This window comes from Onychostoma macrolepis, chromosome 11, assembly GCF_012432095.1.
Source record: "Onychostoma macrolepis isolate SWU-2019 chromosome 11, ASM1243209v1, whole genome shotgun sequence".
Classification (NCBI taxonomy): Eukaryota; Metazoa; Chordata; class Actinopteri; order Cypriniformes; family Cyprinidae; genus Onychostoma; species Onychostoma macrolepis.
Window position 1 is genome coordinate 19,971,403 of NC_081165.1, and position 19,791 is coordinate 19,991,193.

Sequence of the window (19,791 nt, forward strand, 5' to 3'; positions counted from 1 at the left end):
AACTTCTTTTATTTCTACAACCTGATTTCCTGATGCACTCTTATCACTATGATCAATACTTCCTGAAATAAGTATAGATTTGTTAAACTTAAAAATCTTACAAGAAATGAACCTAAAACACATGCATTGTGCCAATGCTGGTAAATAGAGCTACACCAAATATGCATCCCATAATAAGACTTTGTCAGTTATGCATAACGCTCAGATTGTTTGGTCTCTGAGTTATTGTTTTTATAAAAGTGCATTAAAAATGACAAAAAACTTTAGAAAACACATTTGGATGTACAATAACATTTTTTATAACTTGAATTTATATGTATTTTCTAGTCTAAAATGAGCTCACTATGGAGCCTTAACATGTGCTAAAGCCTTCTTTACTACTTTGTTACCAAAAATGTGAAGCACATGGTACATATATTTTAATTTGACTGGTTGAATGGGATGTCTTTTGACAACACTAAAATAAAATGTTGTTGGCTGAACATTAATATTGTATTTTAAATGCAATTTTCTTAGCGTCACTTATAAATGACGATATCCCATAGAGGATTAAAATAAATAATTTATTAAATCTTTTAGTAATACATTGTTAAATAAAATCTAAAAAAAAAAAAAAAACATTCTAGCTTTTATATTTTAATCAGTCTGTAAAAAAAAAATCAGAATTTTTTCTGATTGACTTTTACATGGTCAAAGTCAATTTCTTGAAGTAATTTTTACACACGTAAAGGAAGGCACCCATTTTGCAGGATGACCCATGGCACTGCACACTGCACGTGTCAGGTTTTTCATTTAATAGTCATTGCTGCGTAAAGTTATCAGGGTGTTGCATTAAAGCACACTGTTGATATCAGGCTGAGGTTGAAGGTGAGAGTCAGAACCGGACGGAAGCCTCACCTCCTCCCATAATGCATTTCCTGACCCTGAGTCATTCTGTTTGGTTTGGACACTCTTTCACATAGTCGTGCTCAACACTCCCCTGAAGATTTATATGTTGCCGGTGTTGTGGCGACAGACCATCGAGTGACATCCATTTTCCATGTGACTTATCTGTGTTATGTAGAGGCTCTTAGCATTCGCAATCTTCTCTCAGAATGATCTGCACCTCCCTGCTCTTCCACAATGACAGTAGCAATGTGTTTGGCACTGATAATCAATCCGTTGATAATCAATCAGCATTCACTGTTGACATCTGTCACTCCCGCTGTGTGTAGAGACGGATACCTCAGTCATTTTGTTATCATGTGCTTGCAAAAACAACAAGCCATTTCTATGCCATTATCACTAAAGCACTTTGTGTTGTTGGCCACAGACTATTTATAGAATATATATGACACTGCAGCCTCACTGCAGGACACCATGTCGTGTAAAATCACAGTCAGCCTGTGCTGGAGAATATCCAGTGGTGCAGTGTCGTTTCCTTGGTTACTGTGTGGCTCAGAGTGCTTTTGAGCTATTGAATTTACTCCCTGCGCTGGTCTGAGGTCATTTTATTATCTCCCTTATGATGCTAATGGGAATTTTAGGATGATTAGAGCAGCTTGCATCAGCTTTTTGTAAAATATGCTACTTTCCAAAGCAAATATGTGGAAAAGGTTCACTGGATGGGCAATTATGGGAGGAAAAAATGAACCACAGTGTTAATGAAATGTTTCTTGGCAAAAATGAAACAGCAGCTGTCTGTTCCAGCCCTTTAATAACCTTATTTCATTGGCCTCCGTTAACCTTTGAAGTTGTTGGCACAGTGGCGCCATCTAGCGATTGATCTTGAAAAGCCTGATTGTTACCCTGTTGAGAATATTTTATATTTTTATATTATATAAATGTGTAAGTAATATATAAATATGTATTATATAATATTATATTTTCTTTAAAATAATTTTTTATGTTATATGCATTTAGTAGTTGCTTTTTATTTAAATTTTAGTATATTTTAATTCTATTTATATATTTTTCAAATAAAATTAAGTATTTGTATTATTTGATTATTTTAATACATTTTTAATTATTTTTTAAAATATTGTTATTATTATTACATTATTAAATTCTTTTATTTGATTTTTGATTTTTTTTTTTTGTTAAAACGCATCTCTTAAGAAATAATAAAGTATAATAGAAAAGGATTCCCTCATCTAATTATTGCTAAGTCACTCCTCCTGTGCAAACGGTGCAGTATTTTATATGCGACATCCACTAGATGGCACCACACACAACAACTATGTCAAAAAGCACAATTGAAGTCAATGTAATAAAGGTTACAGCTGCTAGTTGGCACTGAGTCAAATAAATAAGGTCTTCTGATTTTTATAAACATCTATCTTGGGGTCAAGTCAGTTGAGAGTGAATGAATAGGGCACTGTTTTAACCAAGCACATGACTGAATTCCTTCTTATAATTAATATTTATGTGGAGGACACACCAGACATTCTGTCTAATGAAAACGAGACACTGTCACTGTTCATTCTCAAGCGTCTTTGCTGTCTCTAGTTTGCGGAGCGCATGTGTCTGAGACAGATGTCCGCAACATGCAGATTGTCAGTTTATCATCACCAGCTCCAGTCGATTTTCTCCAAGGCTTCTGCGCTCATGCTGACACAGACATTTACAGTAAAAAAAAACACATGACCCAGTCCTCCTCCAACCCTTTCAAGCCTTTTTCTTTTAAAGGAGCTGGAAGAGTGTTGGCAGCCCTCATTGGCTCTCTAAACTGTGCTGTTTATCTGTGTGCTTCATGGCTGTTAGTGACTGTGTGTGTCCTGTTTGTCTCTGGCCTCCAGACTGCAGCTACACATGTCATTTGGAGTGTCAGGGGCTTGTTCAGCTGGACTGCAACCAACTAGACCAGCCGACAGAGGATGTGTCTACCCCCACTCCACAGAGGCCCGGCGCCAAAGATGCTCAGGAGACGGTAAGTTCTCTCACTTCTCTCACTTAGCCATTATTGCTGTATTCACACTATAAGAGGGAGCTCCTCACTATAGAGAAACACAAGGAGACAGAACCGATAGAGACTGTTCATCCCATCTGGTGGACCTAAAATGGGCCACAGGCCTTATTTGTTTGGGTCACGGATAGTACTGTATGTTATCATGCCTAATTAGAAAAGCAAAATAAATTAACTTTACTGCTTCCAAACAAATTAAGATATTTTTTATGAAATCCAACAGCTTTCTAACCCTGCATAGACAGCAGTGGAACTACCACGTTCAAGGCCCAAAGAGGTAGGAAGGACGTTGTTACAATAATCCATGTGACATCAGTGGTTCAACGTTTATTTTATGAAGCTACAAGAATACTTTTTGTGCACAAATTAAACTGCTACCTTTCTGGGCCTTGAACGTGGTAGTTCCGTTGCTTTCTATGGGATTTCACCAAAAATATCTTAATTTGTGTTCCGAAGATGAACGAAGGTCTTGCAGGTTCGGAAAGACATGAGGGTGGGTAATTATTGACAGAGTTTTGTTTTGTTTTTTTATTTGGGGTATACTATCCCTTTAAATTCTTATTTTAAACTTTATCTCACAATTACTTTATTTATTGTTTGCTATAAAGCAAAACAGGCTTCCATATTGATGGTATCATAAAACAGTAAAATTGCAGTACTTTGACATATACCATGGTACTAAGTTATTGCCATATTCCTTTGCCATGCTATGTTATAAGTGCTATATGTATTTAAAAAAAAAACATAACATATTGGACTATATCTTGTAGTAATATATTGAAAATTTTGTGATGCGGCATACTTTTTGGTACTTTCCAAATTTAGAAAGAGAGCATAAAATGATGCAGTGATATGCAATGGATGAAGCGGAAGCTGAATCTGATCCTCCCTGGGTTGCTTGGCTGGGACACATTAGCACATGCTTTACTGCCTCTCTGATGCTTGGCTGCGTTTTACAGTGGCAGCGAGTTTAGTCCCAGGTACCCAGGAAGTGACAGCACAGTTGGGACTGAGGAAGAGCAGCAGGAGCACACTGTCCTCAGCAACATGCACACAAAGGCATACACTTTCTTTTGCCCAAGTTTTTAGATGAGCCCATCCTCTTCAAAGCATATGATGCCTTACCAAAAAGTCAAAACGGTATGACCTAGAGGCCAATCAGACATCCAATAGCCTATTTCTCTCAGAGCGTTTATATTGTCAGAGTAGTCATTACTGGAAAAAGCTTTCCCGTCCCTTGTAGTGTATCCATCTTATTTATGAGGCCCCTCCTGTCTGTTCCTATCTCCTCTAAATCAGGAAAAGAGCAAACCCAGCTGGCCTGTGCTGTCAGTGAGATTGAAAGCTGTTGAATGGTGAGCTGTCAGCAGAGGGCATTATGGTTATTTCTCAACAGAAATGAAATTCACATTAGTCGTCTCCTCACATAGGGCAGGGCTTTTGTCGTGTGAACTACAGATTGTGTCACTGATTTGATGCAGCTTCATAGAAAAAGAGATAAGGTTACATTGTACAAAATAACCATTTGTAGTTGTCTGTCATTCCAAACCTCACCACACGGGGCAGATATATTATGCACAACGGTTCAGTGTGATTTGCATGTGAATGCCTCCATTACAAAGTCTGAATGAGTATCTTTTGCAACAAAACAGATGAGACATACAAGTAACTTAATTCATTTGTACATATAAAAGCCTTCGTTGGTCCATATGCCTGTGACACTGGCATAAATTGTATTATAGTTGTTTTTACTGCCATTTAGACAGCTCAGAGACGTGCCATTCTGCAAACAGACAGGCTTTGGACATGAACAGGAAATGCAGATAGCTCATAAAGACAATTAGAGCCAAAACAGAAGCTAGACACCCCCTCATTGGCTTCAGGGATTTTACAGACCTCTGCAGCTAGAAGCATTTATTTAAACAGAGCTCCTTCAGAGTCACACCAGCACCAGGGGACCAGAGGACCAGAGGGAGGACCATTGACCTTATGTAGATGAATCACAGAGATATGAGGGTGTGTGTGTGTGTGTGTGTGTGTGTGTGTGTGTGTGTGTGTGAATCTCAAGGGCATTTGCTAAGATAACTCTTGGGCTTGGCAAGCACTTTTGTTGTTATATTGCCATTTTCTGCCCGTTTACTGTTTAAAGAAGTCTCTAATGTTTACCAAGGCTGCATTTATTTGGTGAAAAATACAGTAAAACGTAACATTGTGAAATGGTATTACAATTTAAGACAACAGTTTTCTATTTTAAAATGTAATTTATTCTTGTGATGGTAAAGCTGAATTTTCAGCAGCGATTAATCCAGTCTTCAGTGTCAGTGATTCTTCAAAAATAATTTACTATATGCTGATTTGGTGCTTAAGAATGTTTTCTGATTATTATCAGTGTGAAAACCACGATACGTTATTTTCAGAATGCTTTGATGAATAGAAATTTCAAAAGTCTTTTGTAACATTATAAATGTCTTCACAGTCACTGTTAATCAATTTAATGCACCCTTGCTAGATAAAATTATTATAAAAGTTATTAATTTGCTTAAAAAAGGGTACTGACCCTTTTAAACTGAAGTGTATGTATGTGTACAAAGAACGGAAAAGTTGATACCTATTGGAAAGACATCTCACATCACATAGCATCACATTAATAGCTCAATTCTTTTTCTCAGACATCAGTGAGGTTGAATGACAGCAAACGGACACTCAAGTTTCTCTCCTGCTTTTCAGACTGCAGTAGTTTCCAGGGTCCAGTGAAAATTTGAAATGTTAATTTTTTGATGAAATGTTAAAAGTTTTATATTTAGAATTGTGTTGATTTGTTTTTCTCCTTACTGAATTAAGCTGAACTATAAAAGAGAAAAAGAGTGTAATTTACATCTGGATATAAACTATTATTCACAGTATTAGCTATGAGAGGAGAATATATTATTAATCAGTGGAGTGAATTTGAAAAAAAACTCTCTTGAATATTCTAAACACACTCCTGTCATACTTCACTTCACACTTCCCCTATTTAGTGTATTTCACAACCCTTAAATCTCTCTCTCTTTGTCTTTGTTTCATGAGAATACAAAATGTTCTTCATGCACATTACCCTAATATCCTCATATCATGCAGGCACAGTGCGCTGGCCCCTCATGTCCCCATGGCCTCAAAACATTAGCCCCGTTAGTGCTATCTCACAGTTAGCTGTGGAATATCTCTCAGTCTTGTTAGCCTCACTACCTCTCAGTAACATTAACTGCTCCATCCTGAGGTCTTGTTTATCCCTTCAGTTTTGGTGTAAAATACAGCTGATTTGATCTGAAAGCCCCTTAAGGTCTCTTTGAGTGAGTCTCTGCAACATCAGGCACAAACAAGAATAAATTTGCAAGTTTAGAGACACTGTTTTTTTTTTCTTGGCATTTATTGGCTGTGAAAGTGCTGTAGAAAGTGCTGAGGGTTTGTTTCCCCAGCTGCTGGAGGTATTTCATCGGCTTTGACTTTTGTATAGTAGTGCAGATAGGCTGTTGTCATCTCTTGTACACTTCCTTTTCCTGTCCTCGGGTGTGTACACATGCACAGACACACACACAGCAAACACACTTTTTATGTGTTGCATGCACTGCGGCCCCCTCAAACCACCACCACAGCAGCTGGAGATATCATGTGCAGTTCAGTAGAAACAAAAATGTTAATTTTTTTATTTGCATGTGCCATTTTCAGGTATTTTATCAGGTCTGTCATCTCAGCGTAGCATTTCCTGTGGAGTAACTTGTGTGATAGTTCACTGCAATGTGCATGTTTGTGTGTTTGTGCCATTTCCAATGTCCTCAAAAACCAATGCCATGAAGTGGAGTGGTATACTTAATTCCTCCTGTCTTTTTCAATATCTTTCTCTCTTTCAGTTTGATTTTGAGCTGTGTTGATTTTAGCAGCTTAATTTAGATTCCTGAAAACCACGCAAGAGATCCTGGGATGCATATGTGTGTGGGCTGATTTCATAATTTGTGGAGAGAGCTGTATTAAGGCACATTTACACACTGATCTGCGTGGGTTTTCTCAGTGCATTTTTGCACTGAGGATTCCAAAAACAGAATCTATGTAATGTCTTCCGGCTCTGTGGTACTATAAGACAGCATGGAGAGCACAGGAAGTGAGAGGCTGTTCATGGTGATGAGCTGTTTAACGTCAACATGAAACAGCATCCGGGTTGATTTCACTTTAGTAATGTGACGTATCCTAAAATAAAAACTAAATTAACCAATTAAAATAGAGTCTAGATTGTTATCATTTTACCTAGGGCTAGGAAAATTTCATAACTGAAGAATTGGCAAGCTTTCAATTCATAAGTGAGAATTTGATTTGCATTGGCCACAGGAAGTTGAGAGGAAGAGGAACTCTTCAGGGAAATGACATGGTTTTCAACAAAAGTTTATTTTTTATTATTATTTTTTAATCTATTTCTCTAGCTACCCTCACAGGAAGTGTTCCTCCTGCTCTAAACTTACAGCTTCTGCTTTCAGCGCTCAGATGGTCTGAAAACATAAAAATGATAGATACAGTAGTGTACAGTAGTGTATAGGTACAGCATGATGATGGGTTATAAATATATCATTGTTGTCAGAGCAAAGACTGTTTCTCTTCCACACGTTGTCATCACCAAGTGTGGAAATCAGAGACCGTCTGCATTATTTAACTAAGTACGAGAGGGAGGGAGAGAGGTGTTGTAGCGGCATCAGAAACATATCATATGGAGCGTCGTAACGGCACTTAACACCAAAGTGAAACAAGATCCGAGTCCAGTGTCAGGATCCGTCCAAGCCTCAGTTGCTCCTCTCAAAATGTGTCACCAGCACAATACCAGAGCGATTACAGGAAGGAGCGTTTAGGACGAAAATGGGAGAATACAAAACCTCCTGCTTCCCTGTTGAGAAAAATGCCTGATTGTTTGAGATACATTATCATTGTGAGGCACATTGATTACCCACAATGGGCCTCTTCGCTCCATACTTCATACAGAGACAACTTTAGAGCCTGTATTTGACAGTGACAAATGACACTTTCAACTTGCATTTTTAGCAGGAGGTACTATGCTTCATTTCGGACCCCTTTAATCTGGGTGATTTTACACACTCCATCCATCCATCTACGGTATTGATTATGTTTTTCTGGGCAATTGCATAAACCCCCTTGCAAACTCTTTTGAGCAAAACGATTGAGTTCTAGTGAGAATTAATTGGGGTGTATTGACAGTAGCCAAAAGAGGACCTTTCTTCTTCCCGTGGGGTTTGGATATCGAACATGTTCAAGCCCCTCTGTCTTTCCCAGTGATCCAGCTCATTGATTATGATAATGCAACCCAAGGCCACCGCTTCAGGTAATTTGTCATAAGCTAGTAGTGATGATATTTTTATGTCCATAGCTTCTCAAGCACCACATCAGCCATCAGAGTTTATGGGTACTGACTCGATATATAGTTCAGGACATGAAAAGTGTCTGCTGTAGTGAACGATGATGGCAGAAATGTGGCCCAGTACAGTGTTCAATGAGAATCTAATAAAGCTGGCGAGGGGATTCCAAAGTGGCTTTCAACCTCCCCTTGTTTATAGTGGCAAATTCTTTCTTCTTGTCTTTTATCTCCCTTTGTGAGGAATCGTCTCCCTGCCAAGCTGAGGAAAGCAGCAAATGAAAAAGAAGGTGATGAATGATCTCATTTTAAGCTGACACAATGCCATAGTAACATTATGTGGAATTGCATTGCATTTAGTCACTAAAGGAATGAAAGGGAATTTTGTTGCTTTAAAGGGTTCACCCAAAAATGAAAATTCTGTCATTAATTACTCTCATGTCTTTCCAAACATGTAAGACCTTTGTTCATCTTCGGAACACAAATTAAGTATTTTTGATGAACTCCGAGAGCTCCCTGACCCTCCCATCAACAGCAAATGAGTAATTAATGACAAAATGTCCATTTTTGGGTGAACTATCCCTTTAAGGCACATACATTTAGATAATTAACTAGAAGTTATCATCTAGTTGATGGTGGGGATGTGAAAAAACATAATAGTTTGATGTATTTTTAAGAACTTTGGGGTCCGAACAATACTGGACTTTCATTGTATGGAAAAAACAACACTGAAACATTTTTCAAAATATGTTATTTTGTGAAAAAAAGGAAAGAAATGAAAAAAGAGACAGTTTTAAAGGTTTAGAACAATACAGACAGAGTAGTCTATTTTATGTGAACTATCCCTTTAAGGAAGCCCTGAATAATTAGGCTTCTTTTTGGTTCACCTGACTCCAGGTATATTTAGGTATATTCAAAAGATGAATTCAAGAAACTTGAGATGGTTTTTACAATGCGGAATGGCTGATGCTACTATACAAATAAACTAGTCAACCTGGTTGGTTGGTGAACGACTATTCGATTAGTTGACCATAGTCACCCGTGCCTAGTTGATAGACCGATGGATATGACAGTGATTTTATATCCTCCTTGTCTTACACTCACATTTAACATACTGGTGCTCCAGCTGGACTTTGTGTCTAATTCCCTCAAGGTCAGAGTCAAAGGTTAAGACCAAAAGCCCTGATGGGTGCAAAGAGAGATCAGATGTCGCTGTGATTTTGACCTCCAGTGGAACATATGTACATTCAATGTTGTAACACTCTTTTAATGATTTCTGCTGGTCTGGAGCCTAGTTTTGTGTGTCAGTGTATTCAGCTTTAATTTGTGTCCATTCTTTTTGTTTTCGGTGTAATTGTATTCTTCTCCTGCCCATCACGAAGACATCTATTAAAGGTTCTTTGTAAAAAGCACTACAAAAAGATTCTATTTTCTATTTCTATTAGCGGTAGACGGCTTGTGCAGGGAAAAAGCAATGAGATATTACAGCGTGATGAATTATTTATAGAATGTGCAACAGTAATGATGATCAGTTAGGGCTCTACCTGTGGCTTTTAAAGGCTCTCAGAAATACTTACATTTGCATTTATTCATGTAAAAGATGCTTTTATCCAAAGTGACTTAAAAACATGGAACATCACAACTGATTTATCATCAGAGCCAACCGTATTTGCACTACACAGTAGGAGATTTTATATATGGTGGTCCAGTACACAAGCTAAAGCAGAAGTGAAATGCAGGAAAGAAAAACAGACTTGATTCTGATTGGCCATGTGCAACATTCTAGAGTCAAATATTTTTTTTCAAATAATCATTCCTTCCTTCCTTAATCCAACCAACCAACCGAATATTTATTTGGAATTTTAGGTTGATTCATCATTCTACAAACTGTTTAATTGGCAGACAGTCTTGTTTTATAGTCTCTTTTTTCCTCACATTATAAAATAAACTACAGTATAATTTAAACTATATGCATTCAGAATTGGAATGTTTAATTGATGTTTAATTGGCATCTCATTTGACTCCACGGTCTCTTTATTTATTACATTATAAAATAATTTCAACTCAAATCAGTATTTAACATTTATTTATTACAATGTTTATTCATTTATTTATATATATATATATATATATATATATATATATATATATACACTATATAATAATATATATATATATATATATATATATATATATTATTATATATATTATATATATATATATATATATATTATAATGAGACCACCCCAATCACCTTTATTTTATGATGATGACCAGCTCATTATTCGTTGTCCCTCACTTTTTACAGACTGAAAGAAATTTAAATGCTTTTTGCAGTCCAGCCTGTATTAATGTCACAGTGCCATTTAACAATACTCTAGATTCACGCTGCCTGCCATCAGGGTCATTTTGCATATCAGGTACTATGTAAAATAGCCTCCAAAAGACCACATGCAGAGAGCTCTCCCTTTCTTCCACTGTCTCCTTCTCTCGCTCTTCCGGTTTATTATCTTTCTTTATTTCTTTCCGTCTTTCTCTCTCTCTCTTTCTCTACAGTGGGAAGTCTCTTGAGTTGAGCAAAGAGCAGTTGCATGCAGGAAGAGCGATAGTGGAGGAGGGAGGGGGAAGAAGGAGGGTGTTTGCGTAAGCTTGTAGGCAGATAACAGACCTAACCACAGATGGTAGAGCGAGCGAGCGAGAAAGAGAGAGCGTGCGCGCTGGTGTGAGAGAAGAAGGAAGGAGGGAGGTGCAGTACGTCAGTTCTCTGCTCACTCAGTCACTGAGAGGCAGGTTGATTTTCTAGCGTCTTTCTAGCAGCCGTTGCAGCCTCACTGTGGACCGGAGACTTCTGCATCCATCGCAGCCGGCTGAAGGGATATTCAACACAATGTCCGTGCAACATTCTCACACCTTCAGCGCTTTTTACTGCAAGACTGTGTGACTGTATGCCAGTTGGTGGATGCCAATACAAGCAATTTGTATTGCTTGACATGCTTTCCTCCACACTAGGCTCATTTTCTCATCTCAAGTGGTCGTGTGTTTAAAGCTCCACGCTGTCGGCTGAATAGAGCGGGAGAAGCTGCTTCTGTACAGCTGCCTGTTTGTGACCTGTGGAAACAGGAACTGAGCATCAGATACCGGCCGCAACGCTCGCTGAGCGTCATCCTGCAAGTTTCGGGCGCTTGTTTCCGGCGGCACGTGGAGCTCTGGCCCTTCACCTGAACCTGTGGTCCCCCGCTCCCAGCCCATCCTTCCCTTCCCAACCCTGGAGCCTGGAATGGTGCATTTGGTCCCCCGAAGACCCGCATAGGGAGTCCCTCAAACTGGATCCGTCCCTGCAAATGACCGGTAGCAATAGCATGAGCAGTGGGTACTGCAGCCAGGATGAGGAGAGCGATGACTTCACCTTCTTCACCGCCAAGACCTCCTTCTTTCAGCAGTCACAGGCTAAGCAAGTAGCTAAGGTAGTGTATGAACACAAGACGGATGGGATTGTGAAGATTGAGCGTATATATTCGCAGCCTATACAAAAAATGAGAAGAAGTGCACGGAAGTTTGTATACGGAAGTGCATTTTTGTATGTTGAACTGCTGCATTCGAAACATGTTTATGACCTGATATGTTTTGAGTGACAACATGCCCTGTCTGTTTTGCATTTCGTTCAACCCTGTTGAGGTTGTTAAAGTTAGATGAGACAGGCTGTAGATTTTTCTACACTCACACAAAAGCTGTCACTGGGGCGATATCCTTTCAAAAGGTACTAAAATGTACCATTGAGGTATGCACTTTAGACACTAATAAGTACCTTCAAGGGACCAATGTCTAGCCATTAGGGGTAAAGAAGATACAAAGGTTTGCCTTGTGAAAGAATACTGGCCCAGTGACAGCTTTTGTACCTTTTTTTTCTGAGTGTATGTCTATGGAAACACTGTCAATGGAAACCTTGCACTGTTTAGAGCGACTGCAAACACTTTTGATTTAAATGAAGAGTCTCTCAAGGACTAATTATTGGATAAGAAAGAAGCTTATCCATTGTTTTCCTTGCTGTCAGTTAATGTGATTTTTATAGCAGCCATTTTGTCACACCAACTGAAATATTAGCATTTCCTAGTTTGAAGTCACAATTTAGACTGTATGTTTACCTTTTTTCAAACGAATAGGTAAAATGAAGGCCCCAAATTCTGGTTGAGCATAGCACTAGCAACATCAAGTTTGTGGGTATGATTCCCAAGGAACGCATGGGCGGATAAAAAATTTATACCTTGAATGCCCTGTAAGTCGCTTTGAATTAAAGCCTCTGTTAGAGTGACTGTCGAAAGCGGGTTAGTAGGTGGAGATTGCACCGTTGTGTTAGGTCGCTTAAACTTACAATGATAAGAGCTTAAAGATGTTCTTATGAAAGATTAAGAAGTGTGCAAAGTCTTTGTTCCACACTAATTTAGTTAGTATTTCACAATAGTTATATGAGTTTCTTTTACTGTAAGTTTCATGTATTAGCATTAATACCATCCACCGAAAGCATTAATGCATGCATTAGCTGCATATCTTGACCTTCATTATAGACTCTTTTAAACATGGCAGTGTACATAGAGTGCACTCTCACACCCTCAGAGCTCTCTAATGCTTTGAGGGGAAGGAAATGGCTGCTGATTGTGCCAGAAAAGCCCGTCCTTCCCTGAATCAAAGAGCGTGTTATTTTACAAGACCCCATAGCTTTTACACTGACTTCCTGTTACCGTAGGCCTCTCTCTATCTTAGACTTCAATTGAGGTAAAGTTGTGTAGTGACCAAAACGTCAATTATAATGCAGGTTGGGTCTTATAATGTAGCTAGAAAATGAGCAACACAGAAGTGGAAATAATATTTCATGTCCTTAAAGACTTCGGACTTCATTTCTGTACCTGAGCTGACCAGCCTTACATCACTTTCTGCAGTATCAGGTTTGGAAAGAGCTTCTCAGGATGTGAATTATTCATTCTGTTCGCATCTCTGTCTGGACACAATGTGAGCTGCCAGTTTGAGGGCATTCAGTGGGCACAGTTTAAATTATTGCGTTTGTATGTGGTTGTCAGTCTTTTACCATACTGCAGGCACTATTGTTGAAAAGTTTGGGGTTGGTAAAATTTAGAATGAAGTCCCTTATGCTCACCAGGGCTGTATTTATTTGATTTATCTTTTACGTTAATATATTCTGTAATATATTACTGTGATTGCAAAGCTGAATTTTCAGCATTATTACTCCAGTCTTCAGTGTCACATCAATCTTCACAAATTTTCCAGCATGTTGATCTGCTGCTCAAGAAATGTATCTTATTAGTGTCATTTTTAAGACAGTTGTGCTACTTAATTAATTTAAAAAAAAATTTTTTTTGCGAACAATGATAATTTTTTGATGAATAGAAAATTAGAAATAACAGAATTTATTTGAAATAATTAAAAATATAATTTGAAATATATTAAAAATATCGGTAACACTTTAGAATAGGGAACACTTATTCACTATTAACTACGACTTTTCCCTCAATAAATTCCTATTTGCTGCTTATTAATAGTTAGAAAGGTAGTTGTTAAGGATTAAGGATGTAGAATAAGGTCATGTAGAATAAGGCATCAATATGTGCTTAATTACTACTTATAAATGGCTAATATTCTAGTAGTATGCATGCGAATAAGCAACTAGTTAAGAGACCCTAAAATAAAGTGTTACCAAAATATCTTTTGTAACATTAGAAATGTCTTTACTGTCTTTTTTTTAATCAATTTAATGCATCTGTGATGAATAAAAGTATTTTTTTTTTTTTAATCTTACTAACCCCAAACTTTTAAACGGTAGTGTAAGTTGTGTTTTGAATGCTGGTGTTGTACTGATGTCCCTATCACATTTTGCTTATACTGCAAGGCTTTTTTTTTTATTGAGACATTTCTTGTGCTCTAAACCATCACCAAACCAGTTTAAACCAACCTAACCCAACATAAAAGTTCATCCTGCTCTAACCTGATGTTTTCAGCAGGGTTGTTATGAAAGACTGTTTGTGTATCGTGTTGCTAGGTGCAAGGTAATTTCAGTCATTAAGTGACGGCCGTTTGATTTGTTTATCGGATTGAGATAAGACCTCTATTGTTTGCTTTTTAAATTATAAGACCACTTTTACATTGTGTTTTGCTTTTACTAAACAAAAGTAAGTGCAGTTTGAATAGGCAGTTATAAGCACACAGAAGGTGAAGTTAGCTTCTAATTCTTCTTAGCATCTTTGGAAGTCCTCTTAGAAGAACCCCAGGGATGGATAAATGGGAGATTAGTTTATGTTCTCACTTTAGTGTGCACATTCTTCTTGTAAATTATGGGATTAAAATTGCTTTATGGATCAATAATACACTTCCTATTTACCTCGCCGGGTTAAACGTAGTAGACCGAAAGCTTTTAAACCAAGAGCACTGAGGAATAGTGCCTTGATAAATGCTGCTGCTTCTGTGTTCGATAATTATTCCAGGAACTTATTAAAGACAACACATTGAAGGAAAACATCCATTACACAAGTCTTGAATTCTTTTAACCTGTCAATTTTAGACCCAAATGACAGCTATTAGCAGGAACAAACAATAAATAGCTTCCTCTTCAAGGGCAGCCAGTGATATTTTAACATTTTATATAGGGAAAGTCATGCAAACATGAGGCCGTTTGCTCAAGGTTTTGCACTCCATGAGTACTGAAAGTTATACGCCATCTCATAAACCTTTGTATGATTGAAGAGAGGCTCAAATCTGGTAGATGTTGCAGCTGTAGTGTCATTTCAGCAAATGGCTGCCTAGTTGGTAAGCTACAGCAGAATGAGTCGAGTTTTCTCATTTCTAAACATTATAATAGCTGTTTAATTGAATGGCTGTTCAAATTCAATCATATGTATCAGTCTGCTATAGGGATGCCATGGGGTAATGGTTCATAAAAACAAAACAGACCCAAGCACGATGCACGGATAATTAAGATCTTCATTATCAAAGGCATTTGAATGGATTGATAGCATAGGGCTTGTGTTTACTGGTGTCGTGGACTCTGATGATCTACGCTGTTTATTCAGGCATGCAGATGATGGGCTTTGCATTTGTGCTGGGCTGCAGAGAGGGAGGGGAGAATCTCCTGCTGCACACTTGACCCAGTAATGAGAGAGAGGGAGAGAATGAGTACACATATGCAACGTGTGGGAGGGAGCAGATCGCAAGACATCATTCCTACACTGCGGCAGAAACAGCAGAGAGAGACACACAAGAAAGATCAATTAAAAGCATTTCAATCTTTGAAAGCATGCTGAGAAATGCAGTCTCACACCTATTGACACCAAGCACTAGGGATGTGCATTTTGATTATTTATGTAGTCACGAAAACATTTTGATGGAATATGTTTATATATTGTTTTACAAATATGAAAATAAATTTTAAAACCGGATTGCTCAATTTGATTACTTAAAATAGTATTATTATTATTATTACTATTATTATTATTATATGCACACATATTCGTACATATAAATATAAAAATACTTGCATATATGCATGCATAGATACACACACATATATATATATATATATATATATATATATATATATATATATATATATATATATATATATATATATGAAGAGTTAATTTGCAAAGAGATAACTGTTATTTGCAAAATAACAGATAACAGTTTTAACAATTCTCAGAAATCATGTTTTTTCATTGTGCATTCCATTTAATCTCAATGAAACTGCAGTTGGGTTATTTTGACTAGGTTAAAAAATAACAAAAAAAAAGAGCTAACTAACACAATAAAACACAATAAAAACATGATAACATAATAAAAAACATGATTTTTTGAGTTATCTGTTTTTGCAAATAAACTCTTCATATATGCATACACATGTATATACAGTATATATCTATGTATATGTGTGTGTGTGTGTGTCTGTATCTGTGCACTTATATGTAAGGGATAATCAACGGCTAGCTGTGCATTAAACGATTTGAATGCATGACGTGGAGGCGATGAACCACCCGACGCACATCGGAGTGCATTCAAATCGTTTAATGCACAGCTAGCCGTTGATTATCCCGTTTATGCCATGGTCATTTCCCAGCATTCACATATTAAAGATGTTAACAATATTTGTGCTGCAATATTTGACCGGAACGATAAAAATGATGGTTATTTTCGTCTGTATTACTATTCGACTGTAACTGTATGTTACTATGGTTACCAATGTTTATAGGAAGCGCATTAATATAGAACATGATTAAACTGACCTGGAACTACCTGTGCAGTTAAACGAATTTAATCAACACCTGCCAGCCAATCAGAATCGAGTATTCAGACAGAACATGGCATAAATGTACGTATTTGTGTTATTTTTATATTGCATTTAATACAGCATATATGAAAACACACATGAAACACACACACGAGCTGTTAAAAATCATGCATGCAGCCATGTGCAGGAGAAGCCTTTCTCTTTCTATAAATAGACTCTCGTTTGCTTGCCTGTTTTTGACTAGCCGTGGCTGATTTTACTGCAGCTGAAGCCAGTGCATTAAACTACATTATCAATGCATTAGCAAAATACTTCCTCTGAACATCAGGCTTCCCTAGAACCGATGTCGGCTAACACTTGCAACTCTCACTTCCTGTATTTTTTGTTAGTACAGTTCTCACGCTGATAAGGAGAACGTGCAGTGCCTATCCAAATTAGATTATTGGTTTGAGGCCATTCAGCAGGTGCAGACGTAGATGCATGTTGCCTGAAACTGACACTAAGGGCATTGTGTTCCTTAATCAGTCTGAGTAGCCGTGTGCTGCGCTTAAGGACACCTGCCTGACATGCAGTGATGACTTTGAGATGATAGCATTTACAGCCGTGCCCTTTTCTTTCGTGACATGTAGGCTCTGTAAGTTGATATTTGCACAGGTCATGCCCCAAGGCACCTTTGTTATGTACATGGTTAACACCCTCCACTTGGGCCTTCTATGACTTTCTTTCCTGTTTGTTTAACTCTCATTTTGATTTAAAAAATGGCCTGGAGCGTTTAACAATGAAAGTCATTCTTCAGTAGAGGAAAATATATTGTTCAGTTCATACAGGTTAGGTAGGTTTTATCTGGTTGTTTTATATATATATATATATATATATATATATAATTATTATTTATTTATTTATTTAGTCATCACAAGGAGTGTTCTAGAAAAATATGTTTCCAGACAGCGTTTTTTGTGCATTCACAGGATATCCGGGTCACGTCTGATGTCTGAAAGGTGCAATTCACAGCTTTCTCACATAAGGTGATTTCTGTCTCAGACCTGAAACTAAATCATGTGTCTGCAGATGAAGATGTTTTTAAAAACATGCATTTCTATTGATGCATGAAACCTGCAATGGAGTGTTTTTTTCAAGCTAACTGACCAGGATTTGCTTTTTACCTTTAGTGATGAGGTTTGTTTTGCATGTGTAGCTCAGATGTGGGTCAGCTCTCTGAATGACAGCAGATACTGTGAGCCTCAGTGAATAGACAGGAGAGATCCCACACATTACCCACCCACTTACAATCACACACAATTATGATGCCCTTTATTCCAATTACAACTCCCACACTCACTGTCACATGCGTTCTTACACACTTTCTCCAGCAAAAAACCATCCCACAGACAATAAGGATTCTTCCCTCACCGTGTTTCAAGAGAAGATCAGAGCTCATTCATATACTCACACTCAAAATGTGACGGTGATGGCATATGATGACCATGCTTGGATGTTGTGTAGACTGCATGTGCAGTCAAACACACACAATATTTGAAAGAGACCATCAGGAGCAGAGTGAACATTTAAACTGGTCTCCATTGTTTTGCCCCATTGTTCCAAAAGGCCACTTTCTCTGCTTTGGATGTGAGGAAGGGAGGGAGAAAGATATATTTAGCAGCTCACAGTCTTCTGGTCACAAATACAGGAATTCCTGAGAGATTTTGGTTGTGTGCACCAAGGGATTCAAGTTAGTGGGAAAAAAAATGAAGAATGAGGATGTCACAAAAATATACATTGTGTCTTTACTTGTCAGTGTTAATAAAGAATATCAGATCTGTAGATTGATTGTGGAATGGCAGAATATTTCAACTAGTGGATGTGTAAATCTGGTTTATTGACCAATGGTAGAGAGAGGGACTGGAAGTGTTTGGGAAAAAACAGTATTTTTGCAGTACTGTTTGGTGCCACTAGAGGCACAGAAATGGCCCACTTTACATTAAATTAATGGCACCATGCAGGCTTCATTTTCTTGATCTTTTTAAAAAAATATCCTTCTGTGGTTGAACTATGACACGTGTTTTTGGATAATCTCACACAATTGATCATTGTCTATGGTCTACACCACACAATACAAAACAGAGAATTTGAAGAAGTGAATGTGACGTACAGTATATTGCATGAACGATTGCACAGACCATGAGATAACACTTCTCTTCACAGAACACTGACTATAGGATGTCACAGTGGCTCTCTTTGCCTTTTAAGTTTCCTAAAGAAAGTTTGTTTGAAAATTTGTATCTCTGCAAACTCTGCAAAAAATAAATATGAGACACGTTTCAACTGTGTCTCTGATTATGTAGTAAAATGGGGCCAGAGTTGGTAAACTTTCTTAATTTCCATGAATTCCATGAACACACTGTTCATTTCAGTTTTGCTGTATTTCACTTGTTGCATTAATAATTTTGATTGTAATTAGCAACAACTGCTCAAATTATTAAGGAACAATCTGCTCTTTCTAAATATTCTACATATTATATATGATCAAAAAATAAATAAATAGTGTAATACAAATATAATTGTTTTGGCTACATTGCCCACATAGAGCTACTGTGTAAATTCAAGTCTGACATTTAAAGCAGTTTTCCCCCTCACTGAGGATTTTGCGTCGCTTCATTTGGCGAGGTGTTTCTTTCGTGCCACCACATACCACAAGACGCAACAGCACAAGTGCAGCAGTATTGCACATATCCTGTCTGCAGATTCCGTCTTTCATAACAAGATGTCTCATTTGAGAAGATTTCTGAACTTTCCACCCATTGAGCTTGTTCATGCCATGCAGTTGTAGTGTGTGGGCCAGGCAGAAGTTAATTTGTTTGCTAAGCGTCCAGATAAATTCTTCTTCCTCTCTGCTCAGGCTTAATGTTTGTGTGTTCATGTGTGTATGAGTCTGTCTCTTTCTGCTCAATGAGACATAGAGCTGCCATGCTGGCGCCCCAGGGATCTCCATGAATAAATGATCTTGCTTTTTCATTCTTATTCTTTCGTCCCAGAAAAGAAGAGAGAAACTCACTTTGCGTGTATTACGGGGGATGCAGCTAGTAGCTAAAAATACCTCCGTCAGAATCTTTGTTGCTAAGGCTTGCTCAGCAACTGAACTGGATCTCACTCCCCCTAGAAAACCCCTCCAAG

General features: G+C 37.7%; 1 protein-coding gene across 5 annotated transcripts in view; it reads left to right on the forward strand.

The window, feature by feature from the left end:
* Positions 1-19,791, forward strand: part of rassf5 (Ras association domain family member 5) — a 42,715-nt gene that overhangs the window by 17,326 nt on the left and 5,598 nt on the right. For 2 of the 5 annotated variants that reach the window (XM_058790951.1, XM_058790952.1), the window contains exon 2: positions 2,778-2,908. The exons of 1 other annotated variant lie outside the window; for it this stretch is intronic. In XM_058790951.1, the coding sequence (XP_058646934.1) occupies positions 2,778-2,908 (131 nt within the window). Of the gene's footprint in view, positions 1-2,777; positions 2,909-8,484; positions 8,624-11,054; positions 11,798-19,791 lie in introns of those variants that run through there. 2 more of the 5 variants (XM_058790954.1, XM_058790953.1) reach the window with 2 other exon arrangements.